Source organism: Oncorhynchus kisutch, linkage group LG18 (genome assembly GCF_002021735.2).
Source record: "Oncorhynchus kisutch isolate 150728-3 linkage group LG18, Okis_V2, whole genome shotgun sequence".
Taxonomy (NCBI): domain Eukaryota; kingdom Metazoa; phylum Chordata; class Actinopteri; order Salmoniformes; family Salmonidae; genus Oncorhynchus; species Oncorhynchus kisutch.
Genome location: NC_034191.2, coordinates 72,120,476 through 72,142,122, shown reverse-complemented (window position 1 = coordinate 72,142,122; position 21,647 = coordinate 72,120,476). Strand labels below are relative to the sequence as shown.

The 21,647-nt window shown below is 40.8% G+C and overlaps 2 protein-coding genes across 3 annotated transcripts in view; one reads left to right on the top strand and one right to left on the bottom strand.

Annotated features, from left to right (window-relative positions):
- LOC109909828 (apoptosis regulator Bcl-2-like) overlaps positions 1 to 6,461 on the top strand; it is a 76,416-nt gene extending 69,955 nt beyond the window's left edge. The window contains exon 2 of the mRNA XM_020508870.2: positions 2,093 to 6,461. Within this exon, the coding sequence (XP_020364459.1) occupies positions 2,093 to 2,221 (129 nt within the window). The 3' untranslated portion in view covers positions 2,222 to 6,461. The remainder of the gene's footprint in view (positions 1 to 2,092) is intronic.
- A 1,699-nt stretch (positions 6,462 to 8,160) lies between these two features.
- Positions 8,161 to 21,358, bottom strand: cox4i1l (cytochrome c oxidase subunit 4I1, like). 2 transcript variants are annotated; one of them, XM_020507593.2, is made up of 5 exons: positions 21,230 to 21,358; positions 20,202 to 20,295; positions 19,429 to 19,596; positions 13,133 to 13,264; positions 8,161 to 8,555 (listed from the first exon to the last, which is right to left on the bottom strand). In XM_020507593.2, exons 1-5 carry the CDS (start codon positions 21,314 to 21,316, stop codon positions 8,422 to 8,424), a joined length of 615 nt encoding a protein of 204 aa, XP_020363182.2. In that variant the 5' UTR covers positions 21,317 to 21,358; the 3' UTR covers positions 8,161 to 8,421. The 2 variants fall into 2 exon arrangements, with proteins under 2 accessions (XP_020363182.2, XP_020363183.1); XM_020507594.2 differs by having other exon boundaries at positions 20,202 to 20,311; positions 21,230 to 21,307.
- Between the last annotated feature and the right edge of the window lie 289 nt (positions 21,359 to 21,647).

Genomic DNA, 21,647 nt, shown 5'->3' with positions numbered 1-21,647 from the left:
GTTGGCCTATCCATTCTAACTAGAGGATGATTCGGGACTATGAAGAATGACTTGTGTGAGCTACACCTCTGGATAAATGGTACTGAATATTGCATCAGTGCTCTGACTTGAGCTAGCTCTTCTTTGCTCTCTGTCTCTCCTCTTCCCTCCACGTCTCATCTGCTCTAACTGGTTTTGATGTGTGGCGGTTGTGGGTTAACCTTCTCCCATGCAGCACGTTGGGGAAGCTTCCTTTTTGCAGTCTGTTACCCTCCTCCCAGGCAGCACGTTGTGGAACGCTGAACTCAGATGACGGGTTTGAGCTGCAGATGAGAGTCTGTGCCAAGTGTAATATGGTTCAAGTACGCTGCAATAAAAACAATGTGGCTTTACTTATTAAGCAGACTACTCCTCTGCGTATGGGGAGGTGGGGAAGAAATCGAAGGCATACTAGTATTCAATCTAGTTTCAAGTTTCAAGTTTGAATGTCACATGCACAAGTACAGTGAAATGCCTTACAATCTACCAACCAACCACACACACACACACGCACGCACGCACGCGCACACACACACACACACACACACACTAGGATCTAGGGTTCTGGCCATAGAGTTCTGGCTATAAAAAAGAAACACACATTTGTGAATACAGTGTTACATACCCAGCTCTTACTGCACAGCCTGGGGTCACAGGTCACAGGTCACAACCACACACAGTAACAGTGTTTACAGTGATAAAACAGCCTTCGATGTCGACCAAAATACCTCAAACACTGGAGGCAGTCTAGCACCTGAGGCAGTATTACATCCTCTTAAACTAACTTTGGAAAGATTCCATCTAGATGAGCTGCAGTGGGATTATATTGCATCAGATTACATTTTTTCCAACTAGTTATAAAAAGCTAAGTATTACCAGGAACAGAGATTCATGTCCCCTTGCTTATTATATTACAATTACACTACACTGAACAAGCAGGGGGAAGAACCTGAACATTTCCTTGTAACCGGTCCAGTGGACACATTTGGGGAAGAACCTGTTGTAAACCAAGATATGCTGAGATACATTTACATGTGGTTCAGAGTCTTGTGGAATTTGATGTTTTGGTCTTACTATGCCTGGTATGCAAAGAAGGAGCGTAAATGTGTGTGTGTGTGTGTGTGTGTGTGTGTGTGTGTGTGTGTGTGTGTGTGTGTGTGTGTGTGTGTGTGTGTGTGTGTGTGTGTGTGTGTGTGTGTGTGTGTGTGTGTGTGTGTGTGTGTGTGTCTGTGTGTCTGTGTGTGTGTGGGAGGCATTAAACTGAGTCTCTTTCTTACTGAGAGGTTGGCTGTGAGACATGGTCGTCTGTTCCTGTCTTTTGTCCCTATGTGTACCACAGACAGAGGAGGCTCAGGAGTAGAGCCACAGAGATCTGGGCCACATGCAGCCATTGTCATTGAGACCTTGCTGGACCAAGGCCCAGGGGGGGGTTGGGTTTCCTAATGCCTAGTGCCTATACATACACTGAGTGGACAAAACATTTCCATGACATAGACTGACCAGGTGAATCAGGTGAAAGCTATGATCACTTATTGATGTCACTTGTGAAATCCACTTCAATCAGTGTAGATGAAGGGAAGGAGACAGGTTAAAGAACGATTTTTAAGCCTTGAGACAATTGAGACATGGATTGTGTATGTGTGCCATTCAGAGGGTGAATGGGCAAAACAACATATTTAAGTGCATTTAAATGGGGCATGGTAGGAGTTGCCGGGCGCACCGGTTTGTGTCAAGAACTGCAATGCTGCTGGGTTTTTCACGCTCAACAGTTTCCCGTGTGTATCAAGAATGATCCACCACCCAAAGGACATTCAGCCAACTTGACACAACTGTGGGGAGCTTTGGAGACGAATTGAGGCTATTCTGAGGGCAAAATGTTGCAACACAATATTAGGAAGGTGTTCCTAATGTCTTGTATACTCGGGGCTTGATGGGACAAACTGATAATGTAACAAAGACACATACACAGCAGTGAATGTTCAGTAACCAGAAAAAATAACAGATGTAATGTTAAAGGGTGGCTTTGATGATGGTGAGACTAACCTCTCTCTCTCCCAATCTCTCTCTCTCCCAGGACGCCTTTGTGGAGATCTATGAGCAGCAGAGGATCTCTCACTCCTGGCCGTACTTAAAGACAGTGTTCGGCCTGGCCGCCCTGGGAGCCGCCGGAGTCACCATCGGAGCCTTGTTCACCCAGAAGTGATCCAAAAGGCCCCAGAAGACCCCCCCCCCTCGTCAATCGCCTGCTACCAGATGAAGGCTCCTTACCCAGTAGCCCCCCCCCCCAAAAGGCCCCAGTAGCCCCCCCCCCCAAAAGGCCCCAGTAGCCCCCCCCCCCCCCAAAAGGCCCCAGTAGCCCCCCCCCAAAAGGCCCCAGTAGCCCCCCCCCCCCACAAAAGGCCCCAGTAGCCCCCCCCAAAAGGCCCCAGTAGACCCCCCCCCCCAAAAGGCCCCAGTAGCCCCCCCCCCCCCCCCCCCCCCAAAAGGCCCACAGCAAGTTTTCTTTCCAAAAAACTGTCAGCCTATAACTTTGCTGTGCGCAGACTACAATATTTCGTCTCTCGTTCCCATCACCTTCTTTTTTCCTCATGTATCTTTGACAGCACCTCACAGCTTAGCACTGCCCAGCCTGGGCCTGTAGCCTGGTTCTATCCCAGAGCTCCCGGCTCTTCAAATGAAACTGCACAACTCTGTTACTCCCCAACTGCCAACGGAACAGTTCTTTCATACTCTATGACCCATCCTCCTGCGAAATGAAAAGTACAGCCTTGTATATGCACACACACACAGGTAGATGCACCCATGCATATTCTATACTACTGTAGGAGCTTAACAACAAGGAACATCTATGGAAAGATTGCATACATACTTGTTGGATAATTATACACTCATACATAGACACACACCAACAGACACAATGAATATTGCATTTTGGAGGTGAACATATTCACACAAACTCAAGCGTGCGTTCTCACAACCAAATGACTTGTATGATATATGGTTAATGAACATAACACAACAAGTGATTGTTTATCCATAAACTGAAAAACAAACTTTTTTTTTTTAGATAACTGTTTTCAGCATGATTCTGTGGTACATGTAACATTGTAACATTGACACTGACCGAAAGGTAAAACAAAAACAAGCAAAAAACATCCCAAATGTACAGTACACACCCAGCTTCCATCGCCAGCATGTGTGGTGAAGGTGGCCATTTTTGCCAGTGTCCATGTATGCATGATGACTTTTGATGACATGGAGCACGTTTAGCAGAATGATTGGTTCGGACAAAGTCAGGGTTGTGTTCAGTGGGCCCGAAATGGAAGAGAACGGCCCAAAACCAGGAGTTACAATCCAAACTTGTCCAATAAGAAATGCTCCTTTTTTGTTTTTCGGCCTATTAAACACAGCCTAGGTGTTTTTCTCTGTGTTTGGTTGGTGAAAGCTCACTGTACACAAACCCCCCAATGGAACTTCAATCAACAGATGAATTCCTTATTAAAGCGCTGATTCATCCTCCCTGTTTCTCTCTTTGTGGAACTAATGTTGACAAGGAGTTTCTCTCACTTATGTTCTGAGGGTAGGAGGCCCTTTTCAAGCACGCCTGAATGTAATTAGCCGGTCCCTTCCCCTTGACCCAAACCCTTCCTGTTTCTGTGTGAGCAGAAGGTGTTGAGAGAACCTAGATAAGCGTCATGTGGAGCATCATGACTTTCGCTGACCCACCTGGGAAAGGCCTTTCTCCCATTGGATGCTCCACAGAGAAAAGACTGTTAATCCCAAGCAGCTGTTTGTGTGTGTGTGTGTGTGTGTGTGTGTGTGTGTGTGTGTGTGTGTGTGTGTGTGTGTGTGTGTGTGTGTGTGTGTGTGTGTGTGTGTGTGTGTGTGTGTGTGTGTGTGTGTGTGTGTGTGTGTGTGTGTGTGTGTGTGTTAACAGAGGAGCTACTGAAGCTGCTATGGGAAAACAAGGTTGATAGGGCTTTAGTTTAGTGATGGTCCAGAATCCCCTCCACCTCCCAACCAAGGTCACATATTGGTGCATTCCACAGGTGTGCTTCTGCTGTTACTATTCTGCTATTACACTCACCCTCTTAGCTACAGCATCTGCTCTTCTCTCTCAACTTATTGTCTTTATCGCCCCCTTTTCTTCACTTTTTCTCTGTCTCACACACACACACACACACATGCACGCACGCACGCAGACAGCCAGACAGACAGACAGACACAGACACATTCTCTCATTCTCTCTCTCTCTTTCTCTTTCTCTCTCTCTCCCATTCTATCTCATACATACACACAACTCATTATTTCTCTCTCTCTCACACTCACGGCTCATTCTCTCTCTCTGACACACACACTCACGGCTCATTCTCTCTCTCTCTCTCTCACACGCACAGACGCACACACACACACACAACTCATTCTCTCTGTCTCTCTCTCCCTCTCTCTCACATATGCTCATTCTCTCTCTCATACACACACACAGTCGACTCATTCTCTCTCTCACACACACACACGGCTCATTCTCTCTCCATCTCTTTGTCACTATCTCTATCCCACTCTCTCACCCCCTCGTTTCCTGGCTTGTAATTCTTAATTGGCTAAAGCTAAGCCCAGACAAACAAACATATGGTACAGTGATAATGGCACATTACAGTGATAATGGTTTTTTTGTAAATGTTTTTTTTTAACCAAATCTGTCTGCTGCCACTTCCACCCAAGAGAGAGACGCATCGATCACCTGGTATCATATAACAACCCAATGATGGGAGGGTTGATTTCCCATCAGTGGAGGCAAAGACACTGAGGCACCACTCTTCCCATCAGGGAGACATTTAATTTTTAAAGCCTCTTATTGGACAGAGCTGGTGTTCCATGGCCTCTGGTTGGTTACTTCCGATGTCTAATGAAACTGCTGTCATTGGACCTTCTGAATTGCTATGTCCTGAAAAGCAGGGGTCGGTTCAGAAGGGTACAAGGCTAGGATTAAGATAGAAATGTATTGTGTATCTTGAGGTGAGATAAATTAGACTGCAACCCTGAAAGTCCAGTTGCAATGTCATTACAAATAATGCTGTGTAGTTTGCATATAGTATATTAACTACAGGTTGTAGGATACACCATAGGGTAAATCTTTTGACTGTTTCTGACGATTGTGTGATAAGACTGTTGAAGCTGAACATATAAAGGACGCTCCAAAAAAGTATTGTTTGGCAGCTTTTTGTTTTCCAACTGCTCCCTCTCTTATCTGGTTCGACCGATCAGGTCATTCATTTTCCCACTGCTCCCTCTCTTATCTGTCTCGACTGATCAGGTCATTCATTTTCCCACTGCTCCCTCTCTTATCTGGCTCAACTGATCAGGTCATTCATTTTCCCACTGCTCCCTCTCTTATCTGGCTCGACTGATCAGGTCATTCATTTTCCCACTGCTCCCTCTCTTATCTGGCTCGACTGATCAGGTCATTCATTTTCCCACTGCTCCCTCTCTTATCTGGCTCGACTGATCAGGTCATTCATTTTCCCACTGCTCCCTCTCTTATCTGGCTCGACTGATCAGGTCATTCATTTTCCCACTGCTCCCTCTCTTATCTGGCTCGACAGATCAGGTCATTCATTTTCATTTGAACTTCCATTGTCTTTTTTTTGTTTCGATCCTCAGTTTTCACAGTTTACCTTGCTACTCTGTAGGCTACGTGATAAATTGCAAAGCTGGGGAAATCCTATAACACTGATCATAGCTACATTTTAATTTGCTTTTACTCATTAGACCGCAGAGGTCCATGAGACGTCTTCCTAAAGCTGAGATTGGAGTGAGTAAAAATAGCAAAAATATAACAGACACAAAATAATTGATGAATCATGATTTCCATGTGGAAATATCAAAATATATAAAGACAGACTTAAATACGATGCACATGCGTCTCGAGTATGGCAGTATCAGTGATAGCAATACTATACTGCAGTTCATGGTCTTGTATCATCAGGAAAATGTCTGCAATGCAGAGTGGTGTGATGAGATCCATCAAGATCTCCAACTGCACTGAAGATTACAAATATGTTATTGAACTAAAGTCTTTTTTAGTTTTTCCTCTCTTCAGCACGAAACAAAATAAGATTTGAACAGCACATAGGGATTGATTAGTTACTGGATATTGATCTGAACAAACAACATGAAGAGGTGATAGTCAGCCTACCAATCGTACCAAAACATGAGTGAGGGCTAGGTCTACAAACCACGGTTTGTGTTTAATTGATATTTATGTGTTTAATTGATATTTCACTGCCAAGGCAGGAGTAATTTTGATAATCTGTACACAGAGCTGCTAGTATTTGATTGTTCCACATTGTATTATGTCTATGTTGAAGAAGCCACATGAGAATTAATGAGGTGAGATGAAATTAAAGAGAGTCAGATATGGAAATAAACAAGAGAAAATGTTATCTTGTTTTGTGTATTCTTGGAGTCGAAGGACCTGTTTTGCATCTGTTGTTGACTAAAACTGAAACACGCAGGACAAACAGAAGAAAAGAAGATAGTTCTGTATCTTGTTTGACCTTCTGTTGTTAACTTCTTAGCAAACCAACTTTCTCAGTGAAATCTAAATAGATACACACATAAAAAGGTTTACAATTAAGTTATTTTAATGATAATTCTGTATTTAGGCTACGCCTTTAGTCTCCATGGTAGTATCAAATTGTATAGCCATGCTATTTTCATTATGAATGAGGATAACACTTTAATCTCTCACTCTTTTAAACTTGTCATATCTTTGATAGTAGTTCAAGCATGACTATGTTTTTTTTGTGTTTTTTTTACGGTTTTGAAGAAAAAAGCAACGCTTGGGATCGGAGTATGCCATGACACAAGCATTCATGGGTATTTTTTCAATATTTTGTGTTCTTCTGACTAAAATATCTGTTTGATATGTATGCTTTGAAAGGAATTGGTAGCCTATCTCACTGACTTGGTTGAAAGTACTTTGGCTTTGTTTACACAGACAGACCAATTCCGATCTTTTGCCCAGTTCTTGGTCTTTTGATCAGAGTCAGATCTTTTTCCAGTAATTGGGCAAAAATAGCAGTATTGGCCTGCCTGGGTTTAACACAGCCTTTGAGACGAGTTGGGCATGAAATTTAAAAACATGCTAATATCTGGTACATTGACTTGCATCGGTTGTTGGTTAGACAACTGTGTGTGTGTGTGTGTGTGTGATGATACCACTGGGTACTAAAGCTTCTGTGCGCACACAGACACACTTGAGGGTGGTATTTATCATAGCTTCCCCATTGCAGTATTACAGTAATAGTCACCTGAGGGAAGGAACAAAGCTGTGAAGTGTGACAATGACTCGTCGGGAGGTCGCTGGCATCAAAATGCACCCAGGTTTATGCCTGTACCAAATGGCAACCTCTGCTATCTATTTTACCTGCCTATCTACTGCTGTTGCAGCTGCCACAGAGGACGATGGTGATGATGATGATGATGATGATGATGATGGTAGTCATCGTTGATCACACTATGATCAGCCCTATGATTAAGATGATGATCTGTATTCATCCAACTGTGCCAGGGCAAGGCACAGTTTAATTACTATGTCTCCCTGGATAACCAGCTTCTGGCTCCAAATGAAGGCTGCTTTGACCCGTCTCAGCATCCCACACCCACAGGATTTAACCCCGCCCTCAGAATTCTAGTGTGGGAGCTACATCCTGCCAAGAACTAGAGAATTAATTTAATTTGAGTCCAGAGTTATCACTGTTAAGAAGAAACTGTATGTAACACTTGAGCTACATAGGAGAAGAAAGAGAATTTTAAATCATGTGGAAAAAATAAGTTGTGTTTTTTTAGTTAGCAGTTTCACTTGCGGGGAAGTTAGTTGTGTGGATAGCAAGATAATTACTGGCATCGAGGCCTGTTTTTTGCTAATTTTTCAGGCATCAAAAATGATGACGGTCGCAGAATTTAAGACTGTGTTTAATTTCAGGGTTGGAACTGAATGTGGCGAACACGAGTATGTTTAGTTTAGCTTTTTCAGAGACAAAAAGGAATGCAATTCCAGAAACATGTGCTTAAAAACTCTGAAATGTTGCAGCAGCTTATCATCAGTTCCAACAGAGATTTTGCAAGATGAACAAAATCTGACCTTTAAAGGAAATTGGTCACAGTATATGTTTATTTGGTTTATAGAATGAATCCATCTTAAAATAAGAATAGATGTTCAGCCCTGAAAGTGAGAGCAATGTTACTGAGGCACTTAAAGGGATAGTTCACTCGAAATACAAATTAACATGATTTCCCACTAACCTTTTAACGACAACCAAGGGAACTGGCAAAATCATGTTCATTTGTATTTAGAGTGAACTAACGCGACAAAAACGGCTCATATACAAACACAAGTTCCTATTTCCACTGCTTCTTCACGTAGTCCCAGTGATAGGCGAACCCACCGACGGGGTTTATCCTCATGTCAATCATTCTCTGGGTCTGCTTCTCCACCCATTCATCAGACAGAGTGTGAGGAACCTCACCAAACACTGAGAAAGAGAGAGAGAAGGAGAGAGAGAGTGAGATAGGGAAAGGGAGAGAGAGAAAAAGTAGAGAGAAAGGGAGAGGGAAAAGGGAGAGAGAGAGAAAGGGAGAGAGAGAGAAAGACATGACTGTTGCATTAGACAATGTCAGTCTCAAGAGATAAAACGTGACTGTCTCCACACAATGGCAAAACTGTGTTGCAAGATGTTTTTGTGGATCATACAAGGACACAGAAGGGTAAACATCATTTATAAGAATCAATTGTTTATCGTTTCATGAATCTTCCAGGACACTCTTCTTGTAAAAACATTGTCTCAGTGAGGCAAACAGTTTGGGTCTGTTTCCTGGACAGAGATTAAGCCTAGTCCAGGGCAAAACAACTGGCATCAATGGAGGTGCTCTACTTTTTAGCCGAGGACTAGTATTATTAAACTGTATCCTGGAAAACCGGTCCACAGTCAGGTGTTTTGTGTTTTCTTCCTCAGTGCATTGGATGAGACATTGCATGGGACCAAAAAGGCATTAGGGCGTGAGTTTCGTGAGAAACCATTCATATCACTTTCCACAGATATATAGTCATCTTGAGGTAGTTCGTCTTGAGTGTCAGGCCATGTACACCAGTCCGTGCAGAAGCAGAAGTGAACTCAGCTTCACTCGAGCTGAAGTAAAGAATCTATTATTTTAGGTTTTATATTAAAAGCACTTATGTTTTGAGTCTGCATGCATGAAGCCATGAAGTCATTCTGCTTAAATTATTTTACAGAAGGTGTTTCAACCATGAACCATGACAATTTGACCAACTCAATGATCACATTCGCCTTAAAGGGGATTGTTATTTCTACATCAAACAAATGTTCATTCCATTCAGTTACTAACTAACGGACACTCACTCAGCCACAAGACAGTTAACTTCACACATTAAATAATGGTATAAACAAATGTAAAACAGTTGATTGTACAAAATCACCCTTGATAGCCCCCCCCCCCCCCAATCTAGTCTTCTTACTGCCGCTACACTGGAGGAAAAAGGGAAGGTAGTAATTAATCATGGCACCAGAGCGTACAGCAGACAGAAAAGTGCCAAATGCCCTTCTGTCACGTTATCTTCAGTAGTAGAGTGATTACACAATAAATAAATGAGTGTTAGTGAATTCCAGGGGCAGCATATTGTCTGAGAGTGAGCCCAGAGAGAGTGCAAAACATACAACCAACAGTTGGTTAGCAAGCTAGCCTGGCTAAACTCAGAAAACTGAAAAGGGTTTTGGGTTGTCCACATAGGATAACCCTTTGAAGAAGCCATGTTGGTTCCAGGTAGAAACCTTTAAGAACCAAAAAGAAACCAAAAATAATTTTACCTGGAACCAAAAAGGCTTCTCCTATGGGGACAGCTGAAGAACCCTTTTGGGACCCTTTTTTCTAAGAGTGTAGCATCAACCAACAGTTAGCTAGCCCTAGCCTACATAGCATTAAACAACAGGTAGCAAGCCTTAACCTACCTAGCAACAACCAACAGTTAGCTAGCCCTAGCCTGCCAAGCATCAACCGACAGTAAGCAAGCCTTAGCCTACCTTGTATCAACCAACAATTCGCTAGCCCTAGTCTACGCAGCATTAAGCAACAGTTAGCTAGCTCTAGCCTACCATGCATCAACCAAAAGTTAGCTATCCCTAGCCTACCTAGCATCAAACAACAGTTAGTTAGCCCTAGCCTACCTACAGTAGTATCAACCTTTTATCATATTTTCTATAGATGACGAGTGTAGTGGAGAAATTGAGTGTGAAATGAATAGATTATTATGTTATGAAACAGATGATCCCTATCAACTGTTAACAATGCTACTGTAAATCACAGGAGGTTGGTGGCACCTTAACTGGGCAGAACGGGCTTGTGGTAAGGACTGGAGCAGAATCAGTGGAATGGTATCAAATACATCAAACACATTGGTTTCTAGGAGTTTGATGCCATTCCATTTGCTCTGTTCCGGCAAAGGGGAGCTGTCCACCCCTCAGCAGCTTACTGTGCTGTAAATACACCACACAGTGAGGAGGGTACTACTGTACTGTGCCAACTGAGAAGTAAAGCACCTATACCCATTGGAGAATTTCAACCTTCAATATTCCAATGCCTAGAGAGCTACTCTAACATCACAACGCTCCAATATCAAAACCAACCTTTGTGACAAAGTGATGCTGAGGCACTCAAAGGCACACAAAACCATCAACTACAAGGAATACCAAACATTCTTTAAGGGAGCATTCCCAAAATGGGAATTCTGTGGGAACGGTGAAAGCCACTTGTGTATCGTAATGTTCCGGAGGCGAGCGGGAGTGAACCTGTATCCTGAGGGGAAGAGAGAGATTGGGAAAATCACCCTTGATCTTTATCCGCTCTCTTAGAAGAGTAGCGAGTGGTAAAGTCTATCCAGGAAGCAACTATTTTTTTCTCTAATTAGGTGGAGGGAGCCCCCTCAGCATTGCATGCACCCTGCTTTTCAGGTCCCAACCTGAACTCCAAACTAAGGGAAATACCCCATCCTTAACTGAATTGGCTTCCCGTCTGTCTGTGGGTCTCCCTCTTTTTGTCTCTCTCTCTATCCGTGTATCAGTCTCTTAATTCCTCTTTCCTTTCCTTATCTCATTTGCTCATTGACACACTTCACGTCAACCTATTTTTCTTTTGCACTCTCCCTTTTCTTCACTTGCCCTTTGTCTCCCTTGCTTTGCTTCTAACTCCATCTCTTTCCCTACCTTTGTTCCTCACTCTTGTCCCGTGTGTCTCTCTCTCTCTCTGTTCTCTGCCTCTTTCTCTGTGTTGTGGTCCTATTCATTTCCAGGCTGGCTTTCTCCTGATATAGCATTTTACTTCCTCCCTGAACGCTATGGGGTTTCTCAAGGAGGAGATGGAGAGAAAGAGAAGGAATTTGTGCCAACAGATAGACACACGCACAACCTTGAAACTAGACCAGGTGCTCATCACCATCATTGTTAACAGGGTGTGTCTAGGGGGATTCCTCAACTGAAGCCCTGGCTCAAACACCAGAGTCTCTCTCTCTCTCTCTCTCTCTCTCAGCATGATCCAATTATTCTAGCTTGTGGAGAGATTGAGTGAACTCTGTTAAACAAGGAGCGGGTGCTGCAGGTGAAGAGTCTGTGTCTACTGCAAGTCTGACACTGTGAATCTGAGATCTGCACTACAGTAGGCTAATAGAACAACAGAGTTGACCATTTTCTTCCTGGTTGACTGAATATATACTTATTTAATAATCCCTGATATAAAGTATAACATTTTGGATTTCAGCCAAGCCATAATATATGTTTTTTTTTTTCTTTAGCACATTGCCTATCGGTCTATAATAAAAAATTATTTAAAAAATCTTTTAAAAAATTTATATATTTTGTGATACAATTCTAATGTTATGATAATTAAATCAGAATCACTTGTACCGAGACCATTCTCTGTAACAACCCAACACTGCACCAAACTGTCTAGTGAAGTAACGTCTAGTAACACTTAGCTTAAACCCATTCCATTTCCTCTGCATTATTTCCACAGTATTAGTGTGAGATGTCAGAAGAAGTCATTAAGAGCAAATGTATAAAATGACAGAAATTAGCCGTATATTAGCCGTTATAATACATTAATAAAATAAGACTGGTCTAGAAATACAACAATACAGCATCGAGTGTGTGTTACAGGGACACGCAAGTGAGTCTACCTTTAAAGGCCCAGTGCAGTCACAATTCTGAGCCCTGTGTTTCATATCATATTATAAAATGTGTGGATCAAGCCCTGAATGCTGATTGGCTGAAAGCCGTGGTATACCAGACCGTATACCACAGGTATGACAAAACATTATTTTTTATTGTTCTAATTACGTTGGTAACCAGTTTATAATAGCAATAAGGCACCTTAGATGTTTGTAGTATATGGCCAATATACCAGAGCTAATGGCTGTATCCAGGCACTCCACGTTGCATCGTGCAGAGAGCAGCCCTTAGCCGTGGTATATTGCCAATATACCACAGCCCTTCAGGCCTTATTGCTTAATTGTACAACAGCTGATAAACTTTTAATCAGTGATATTTCCTGATAGTTACTGGTTGAAAATACAATCTACACAAGACCTTCTAAATCAGCAGGATTGCATGGGCAGGAATGTCGGCTTTCCATGGTGACATCACCATGCGGTAAATTGGTTAATAGACCAACAACAAAGAGCGTTACAAACCTCTCTGCCAATAACAGGTTTCCTCTAAGCACTTAGACCACTCCCAGACAGTCCGAGCTAAATTCTTGCTTGAGAAATAGTTTTTTTGCTAAAAAGCTACTTTTGACCATTTTAATGGAAATCCATTACAGTACAGCTTTTTTTTTTTTTTATCTATTACAGTAAGGTACTTAATTGTAACAAAGGAATTATTTGATATTGATAAATTATTTGACTTTGATATAAAAAAATATATTAAAAAAACAACTACAATGGGCTTTTAACTGGCCTAGGTTAAGAGTGGATCGGGAGATCCACTCTTTACCCACTATATAACAACAACTGAAATAATGACAAAGTGACAGGGAGACCCACCAAAGATCCTCTGCCACCAGACCAGCATGCCAGAGAAGCCCAGGAAGATGAAGACCCCTCCCAGTACTGTCTTCCACTCACTGGAGCCTCTCCTCATCTCAGGGTAGGTCAGCTCATGGGTCAGACGGTACACTGTCAGACAACAGGAGGGATGGAGGGAGGGACACGAAGAGAGAACGAGGGAGACAGAGACAGAGAGAGAGCTCATCAGGATTGCATATCAATGTTTAAATATTTTTTTGTAACTATCTGATTGAAAATGAAGAGGGTTTGATACATTATGTAATTCAAAGTATTTCTTTGCATAATTGCTTGATCCAAATCATATTTCATATTTAATTCTGATCAATATTCAGGAGTCACTGTCTTCATTGTGAGAAGACAATATCTCTTTTGATTACAATATTATATGCAATATTATTGTAGCTTATTATCAAACTGGTAAATAATATCTCTTTGAGTTGTCATCTCATATGGGCAGCCTAGAATCTGTTCAGAACAATGCACCATGAGAATTAACTCTTGCATAAAGTGAGTTTATATTGCCACCTTGTGTTTGAACTACACATTGTCAATATTCAAGTGATGTTCATGCAGATTCAACAGTAACAGTGATCTTTCACCTATTTATGAATGTTAGTGGTCAGTATTACACCTTCACACATAACATCCTAATCCTACGAAAAAAATACAATTCCAAATCTAATCAAACTAATGTGGTCATAAAACAAGATAGGAAAATGGCACCACATTTATACTGCATTACAAGATTCCAACGTTAAACGCTCAGACTGAATCTATTGAGAGCTGTATCACTTGACAGCTCAATCTATTGAGAGCTGTATCACTTGACAGCTCAATCTATTGAGAGCTGTATCACTTGACAGCTCAATCTATTGAGAGCTGTATCACTTGACAGCTCAATCTATTGAGAGCTGTATCACTTGACAGCTCAATCTATTGAGAGCTGTATCACTTGACAGCTCAATCTATTGAGAGCTGTATCACTTGACAGCTCAATCTATTGAGAGCTGAATCTATTGAGAGCTAAATCTATTGAGAGCTGAATCTATTGAGAGCTAAATCTATTGAGAGCTAAATCTATTGAGAGCTAAATCTATTGAGAGCTTAATCTATTGAGAACTTAATCTATTGAGAACTGAATCTATTGAGAACTGAATCTATTGAGAACTTAATCTATTGAGAACTGAATCTATTGAGAACTTAATCTATTGAGAACTTAATCTATTGACGGCTGAATCTATTGACGGCTGAATCTATTGAGAACTTAATCTATTGACGGCTGAATCTATTGAGAACTTAATCTATTGACGGCTGAATCTATTGACGGCTGAATCTATTGACGGCTGAATCTATTGAGAACTTAATCTATTGACGGCTGAAGCTATTGAGAACTTAATCTATTGACGGCTGAATCTATTGACGGCTGAATCTATTGACGGCTGAATCTATTGAGAACTTAATCTATTGACAGCTGAATCTATTGAGAGATGAATACACCTGCATTGCTTGCTGTTTGGGGTTTTAGGCTGGGTTTCTGTACAGCACTTTGAGATATCAGCTGATGTACGAAGGGCTATATAAATACATTTGATTTGATTTGATTTGATTTGATGAATCTATTGACGGCTGAATCTATTGACGTGGAAGGATCAGAATTTGTTGGTAACATTTGTAAGATGTTTAATATTCATCAAATGTGTGTTAAGTTACTTCTCATCAGAATGGTATTTTTGTGTAATTCTGTGGTGAGGTTGCAGTTATCTGTTCTATGTCAAAACTAAGTTGCATGGGCCGCTGAGAGGGGAGAGGTCAAAGTGTCATCATGTGTAAACATATCTTTCACTCCCTACCTTTCCCATGGTGGGGAAAGGAAGGTTGCAGTGTCTGGAATAATTCTATGCTCCCTCTTATGTTGTTTCTATCTTAACCTATAGCCTCACCCTCCTCTCCGTGAGTTTGTCCAGGAGGTTGTATTTTGAGTTGGTTGTATCTAAATGACAATTTGATATATGCCTGTTGATATGGAGGATTGGTTTATGGTTCTGGGGTTTGGGAAAAGAGACAAAGCTGAACGATGAATTATGTCTATGCTGTCTGACTATGTGTGTTCTTTGCTATTAAAGGAACTCAGTTGCATTGTAAGGGGGCTCTCAGAGAATTCAGGGGGAGACACTGAATTTATCTGAGAGTCACAGGATTGTGATAGAGCTCATATAATTAAAGATGGACTTTGATAACTAACTCTGACGTGTGTGTGTGGTTTGCTCCCATGATTTGGTAAATAGAGGAAATTTCCACGACATTTGGCGACGAGGAGGGGATGTGAATCTTCACTCGGTGACCGTTCCTACGATCTAGGTAAATAAATCGTGGGATATTGGGATCTCAGGGAGAACCACACTTCGGGAACGAAGCAGATGGACCAACCTTTGATCTAAGAGGAAGCGAGCCGAGTGGATTCCACATCTCGAATAGAGTTTTTTTTTTTTAAGTAAAAGGTGAGCGAACAACACACAGATTTGAAGTCGAGTTTTTTAATTATGCCTGTTACGTATACTCTGAGCGTGAATTCCTTTGTAAGGAAGGCACCTTGGCGGCGTAAGCAGGGCCGAGTCAGAGGAGAGTAATCTGGGGGTTTAGTGGACTCAAAAGATACTCTGCGCTGTCCGGTTGCCAGTGACCAAGAGCCCTCCTGACACTGAATTGATCACAGTGGGGATTTGGTGAGGTCTGTCGGGGTGATGGGCCAGGGGGTCTGTGTGTTCTAGGTGAAACACGGCACTTGGTGAAGCCCTATTGGAAGAAGGACCTCATTCTGTGTATCTGTGTGATTTGTCTAAGTGACCCTCAGATGTGGTGAATTCCAATTATTTTAAATGTGCTTGCCAGGTATGCTTTAGGATTACTCTGTGTGAGTATGTAATAGTGAGTCGGACCGTTCTGTGTGAGCGGGATAGGGTTTACTCTGTGTGGGCAAACTTTTTGGTGTTCTGTGTGTATAAAGTAATGCTGAAAATGATTAGATACAATTTAAACCACCCATTCGTAGACATAAGTAGGTTTTGAGTTGATATCTTAAATGGATAATTTGATAAAGATGACGTTTTTAAGCACTATTAAAATAATCTACAAAATCTGGGAAATTGAGCTCTAGAAACTGATTAGAGTGTGTCCACTTTTGGTTATCTTACCCTAACGATGTAACTATAAGAACGCATATTGGATTATCTCCGTCTGGGTGAAACATGTTAAATTAAACTGCCCTTAAGGTCTGATCATGTTATAATTTTTCTCCCCAGTATGAGAGAAATTGCAGGATTTATTGAATAAACTGTTTTCCATAAAGTTAAAGAGAATTCGAGGGATGCTCGATGTAATTTATTAATGTCGTACAAAGCCTAAGGTTTTCCATCAAACTAATTATCCTTGCGTGATTAATGTGATGTAGTAAAGTAATTGAAATACGTTGCATAAGTAAACATAATCTACTTTTACTGTTTCCTAGTCATTAACTGTCGATTTTATTCTTTGATTGCTAATATGTGTAATTTGGAATTTGAGAATCATGGCTGGAATTTGAGAATCATAGCTGGAGTAACGTTTGTACTATTAAAATTGGGCTATTATTCTTCTGGGAATTACCGATAGTGACGTGTTTTGATTTTACTTTGTAAATGGGGTTTATATCCGGAGTAATTTTAGTTATTCGCAATAGCATTGGTGGTTCAGTGGTACAATTCTCTCCTGCCACGCGGGAGGCCCGAGTTCCATTCCCAGTCATGGCGCTGGCTGAATTCAGAGTTTTTGATTGTAAATAATCTATTTGTATGTTTTGCCTGGAAAGTTATGGTCGCTAGTGTTTGTATAAGAGATAAATTGAACGTTTTCAATAGATTGTTTAGGTTAAATTGATAGGTTAATTCAATTTAAAATAATAACGAAGCGAATTCTGATGCAAGAAGATGTCTGTTCACTAAATTATCTGCTGGAATAATGTATTGAGAATTGGGTCGGATTTAAATTACTGTATCAATAGAGAAGACAGTTACCTAAATTACCTAAGACACTGAATGATAGCGGGGAAAGAATAGCGATAGAAAGTGGTTACCGAAATGTTTTTAATTCTTATAGATTGACTGACGCATGTTATAATTTTAGCGCTGTGTGTTATTTTTAAAGAAATAGGATACATTTCATAAGTGTGGAGAGCAGAAGAGGAAGTTATAAAGTTGGGTTTTAATCTTACGATAGAGGTAAGGAAAAACGTTGAAATGAGAGGGGTTATATTTTTGCCCACTGGGGGAAAAAGAGGTAGGAAAGTTTAGTTGAAAGTATGGAAGAGTGTTAGTTGTTATGTTGGCTACTAATTGTCAGGGAAAGTCGCTGGAGGCAGGTAGATTGTCGTAGAATAACGTACATTTGCGTTATTAGTTTGAATATACAATACCCTTACTCTAATTGTTTTGACCGTTGTTCAGGTACATTTTTTTCTGTATTTCTAGCAGCTGATTCGCTAGGTGGGCAACATAGATTTGTGGCGTTTATATTTACTGTATTAGGCTATGAGAATTGGGAGACTGGATGTCTGAATCATAAAACATCGTAAGTATAGATTCTGATGGTTATTGATTCTTGGTTTGATTGTTTAAGTGACACTAGTTAATTTGAGCAGGAAAGTTCATGTAGTCTAACGTTATGGTATGTTTCCATTATATGGAACAATGTCAGGTCATTAAAGAGGGTTGCTGGTTTGAATAGTACGCCAACCTGTTGACAGAAGACTGAATGGGTATGAATGTTGAAAAGCAAGATTGGGCCAAAGACTAAACTAGTATGTTAAGTGGGGGAGTATCATAGATTTTAATTATGGATGTGCTATAGTAGTGAGTTTTTTTGTAGTCTGTTATTTGCATGAATTTATCAATGTATCAGCTGCATACATTGGAATTTCAGACCCTGTACAGACTAAATGAAGATCATTAATGGATGTGCTGAACAGTATTGACCTTTGTGGATATCAGTGGGGGAAAAAAACGTTTATTTGTATTTTTACGATGAGACAGCACCGACTTTTGAAGGATTTTAGATTTGTTTAAAAAAAAAAAATCAGGATTGGTTTTTACTAAATTTATATCAACAGATTGAAATTATTAGGTTGCTGATTAAGAGTTTTTTTAGGGGTTGATTTAATTTAATTAAACATTGTATCATACATATACATTGATTTGATTACAACTTATGATTAATGATTTGAGGTACAGTGGAATTATCGTTAGGTTTGGTTTATAGTTTCACGTTTGAGTTTTTGAATCGATGTAGTGTAAATGAATAATAAGTGTTTTTGTGTTTTCTCCGGGAAAATTGATATTTCACTGTCTCTCTCTGGAATGTGTCCAGGGACGATACTCTTGGGGAGAGTGAGTGAAGGGAGGCCATAAAACTACCACATTGGAGGGGGCCGGGAAGTTTTTTGTTGTAGTGCAAAGGTATTATAGGGGCACTTTTATTTTATTTTCTGACTTTTCATTACACACGCAAATTCTTTTGATAAAGGAATGTTCTGGGAACATGGAAATACGTTGATTATTGTTTTCAAATTGTTTCATATAGTGTAAAACACTGCTTTGGAGGGTTTCGTATAACCTATGACCTTCTGATGACTTTCCGTTGTGGCTTGACCCGCATTGGAAAGCCATTTGGATAATGAAATTATGGTCATTTGTAATACTATGGTCATTTGTGACACTATTCTACCTTTGAAGCACTTACAGAATATGTTTTTCAAAAGATTATTCCTACCCATTCACCTGCTATAAATCCAGTGTAGCCCAGTGTACCATACTGTAGGTGTGTCTCTGAACTAAAGATGCACTATTACCCAGTGAGGGATTCAAAAGAACTGTATACAGCCCTTTCCAACATAAAGGGAGAGCTTTCTTATCATGTACCAAACACCTGGGGCCAAAGTCCATCATTGTATCGCATGAGGAAATGTGATTGTAATTTGTATTTGACACTGTCAAACATTTAGAAATAGTTCAATTCTTTCGTCTTTGTTTTCATATGAATGGATATTTGTTGACCGACAGAGGTCATTTTCATTAGGCACCAAACTGAAGCAAACTAACTGAAACAGGGGGTAACTACCTGGCCTTGCCCAACAAGAAACTGCTATTGTCATTTTCCATTACAAAACAATTGAAAGGAGTTTCTGTTGTGTGCCCTGATGAACATAATCCAGTTTTGAATGGGATTTGATCACTAGGATTTACATGCAATTTTCTCCTCCTTGGTGAGCTTGGTCCAGGGTCCCTTCTCCTTCTCCTTGAGCTGCCTCTGCTCTGAGTTGAGGTTCCTAACGAATGGAACATCAGAGAGAGGAGTGTCTAGGCGGTTGTTGTACTGTTGCACTGAGGGGTCAAGCACATCAGGGCTCATATCTATATATTCGGACACAAAAACAGAGACAGACAGTGACATCAATGGTGTTTGGTAAACTGATTGGAAACTGTCTTTATTTGTAATGTTTGTGATATCATGTATTTCAAAGATCCTATCAAATTTAGCCTACGTTAACTCACACAGGACAGTCAATGATATTATCACTCCCTCTACTGGCAGAATAGTGCGTAGTTCAGCGCCATACAGCACTCCCAATGACCTTGTGACGTGGTTGGCGCAAAGACCAGACCGTGTGGAATGTGATATCCATAGTGTGTGCCTTAACTGTCTGAGTGGCTCCAAAGCAAGTGGCACCTGACAGCTTAATCAATATACTATGCCAGTCTTGTCCTAAACTCAATTTGCGAGGACACCCTTGTACTTACCAATTTCCACCATGCTTATATCATGAAAACCAAACACTGTTTTAAAATGTGGCCAATGTGCATTGTGTAGCGGTTTAGGCAAGCGTGTGTAAAAGTATGAGCCCGCGTATTTACAAAGGTATTTGCTTAGGGGTAACCTATCAAATCAGACCTCGGGAGATTACCACTCTCTAATGTAGCCTAAACTGTGGGACAAGAGAATTATAGGAAGAGTTTACCTTTTCCATGAGCAGCCTGCACGCTGCTGGTAGATGAAAGTGGTCTCCAAAACCCGCTCTTCAGCCCGCGCACGAGTGCTCGAGAGGTCAACATCTGAACAGACACAAAGCTATGGTCACTTTATACAAAGCAGTTGCAGTTATGGTAGGACATTTTACTCTTAACAGTTGCATAAAATACATAAACCCAGTTTCCACGTACGGTATTAATTTGGGGTGAAATGGTAAAATATTCCAAATATAATTTTGATGTTGATTTGGACGTTGTCAAAACCACATTATGGATGGATTTCCTAAATGAATGTTTCCTATGCAACACCAATTGAGCGCATATACAGTATTTGGGTCTGTTGAGTAAATCAATACACTATAAGCAGTAAACGACAGCAGAAGTTGATTCGAAAATAGCGTCCAGCCGACTGTGCCTCGTATTGAGCAGGTGTCGGGAAAACTAGAGAATGCTGCTAACTCGAGTGTGAATGTGTGCGCACCGACTGTCACGTAGTGCTTTGGGTGCTAAGGAGTTGCTACATTTACAACAAGGGGGCGCATGCATGAGATACTGTATGACGTTTTATTGTCAATTTTGCAAACCAAAAGGCATTTTATTGTGCATTTGCACGTCTTATAATGCCAGATATTTGCCCAATAGCCTACGATAAATCATCTATAACAAAAAGAGCCAACAATCTCCCATGTTAGAATCATTTTGCTGACAATAAAATAGCCTATGCATTCAAAAACGACTTCACACGCTTGCACTTGTAATTGATTGAAATCTATTCATAGCGACAAACAATTCGTAGGCTACATTTAATTAATTAATGAATCAAGGTAGCCAATAAATCCAACTATTTGGGTTTTAAGACAAATAACTAAATATTATCCAATTATTACAGGTGGTCTATAGGTATAGATATATCTGAATGTTGCACACTTGTTGCGTAAACGTGAGTGTACATACCGTTCCTGTGGCATGAATAACAATAGAAGGCTTTATAAGAAATCATCATTTCTAAAATAATTACCTTTAAATAGGGATTATATTCAGCTCTCTCTGTCTGTCCGATGTGCCTACGTGCTATCTCTATGGGAGTGTATGGACAATTTATCATGTCTATGTAGAGTTTTTAGTCAGGTGTCCCTCACTATCAGTAGAAACAACCAATGAGATGCTTTCAGGAAGCGCTCCAACTGAAGTTATTCTACTTTATTCCAAGCATGAAGCGCCTGCCGGTGTGACAGTAACTTGAACCATACCAGGATTGTGTCTACGTGAGTTTGATCAGAATCACATTCGAATAGCTCATATCAATAGGCTGTGTACTGCCTAGTATACTTTTTAGCACATATCATAGGCTAATACGCACACATCTGTGCTCGGAAAGACAGCGCGCGCTCACAAACCACTTTCGGAAGTGATACTTCCTGCACATTTATCTCACG

Coding starts and splice junctions, on each gene's coding strand:
- cox4i1l (XM_020507593.2), bottom strand. CDS start 21,316: ATGATAAATTGTCCATACACTCCCATAGAGATAGCACGTAGGCACATC. Junction 20,296..21,229: donor AATATAATCCCTATTTAAAG/GTAATTATTTTA, acceptor GTGTCTGTTCAG/ATGTTGACCTCTCGAGCACT. Junction 13,265..19,428: donor CAAGGAGGAGAAAATTGCAT/GTAAATCCTAGT, acceptor GTTGTCTGACAG/TGTACCGTCTGACCCATGAG.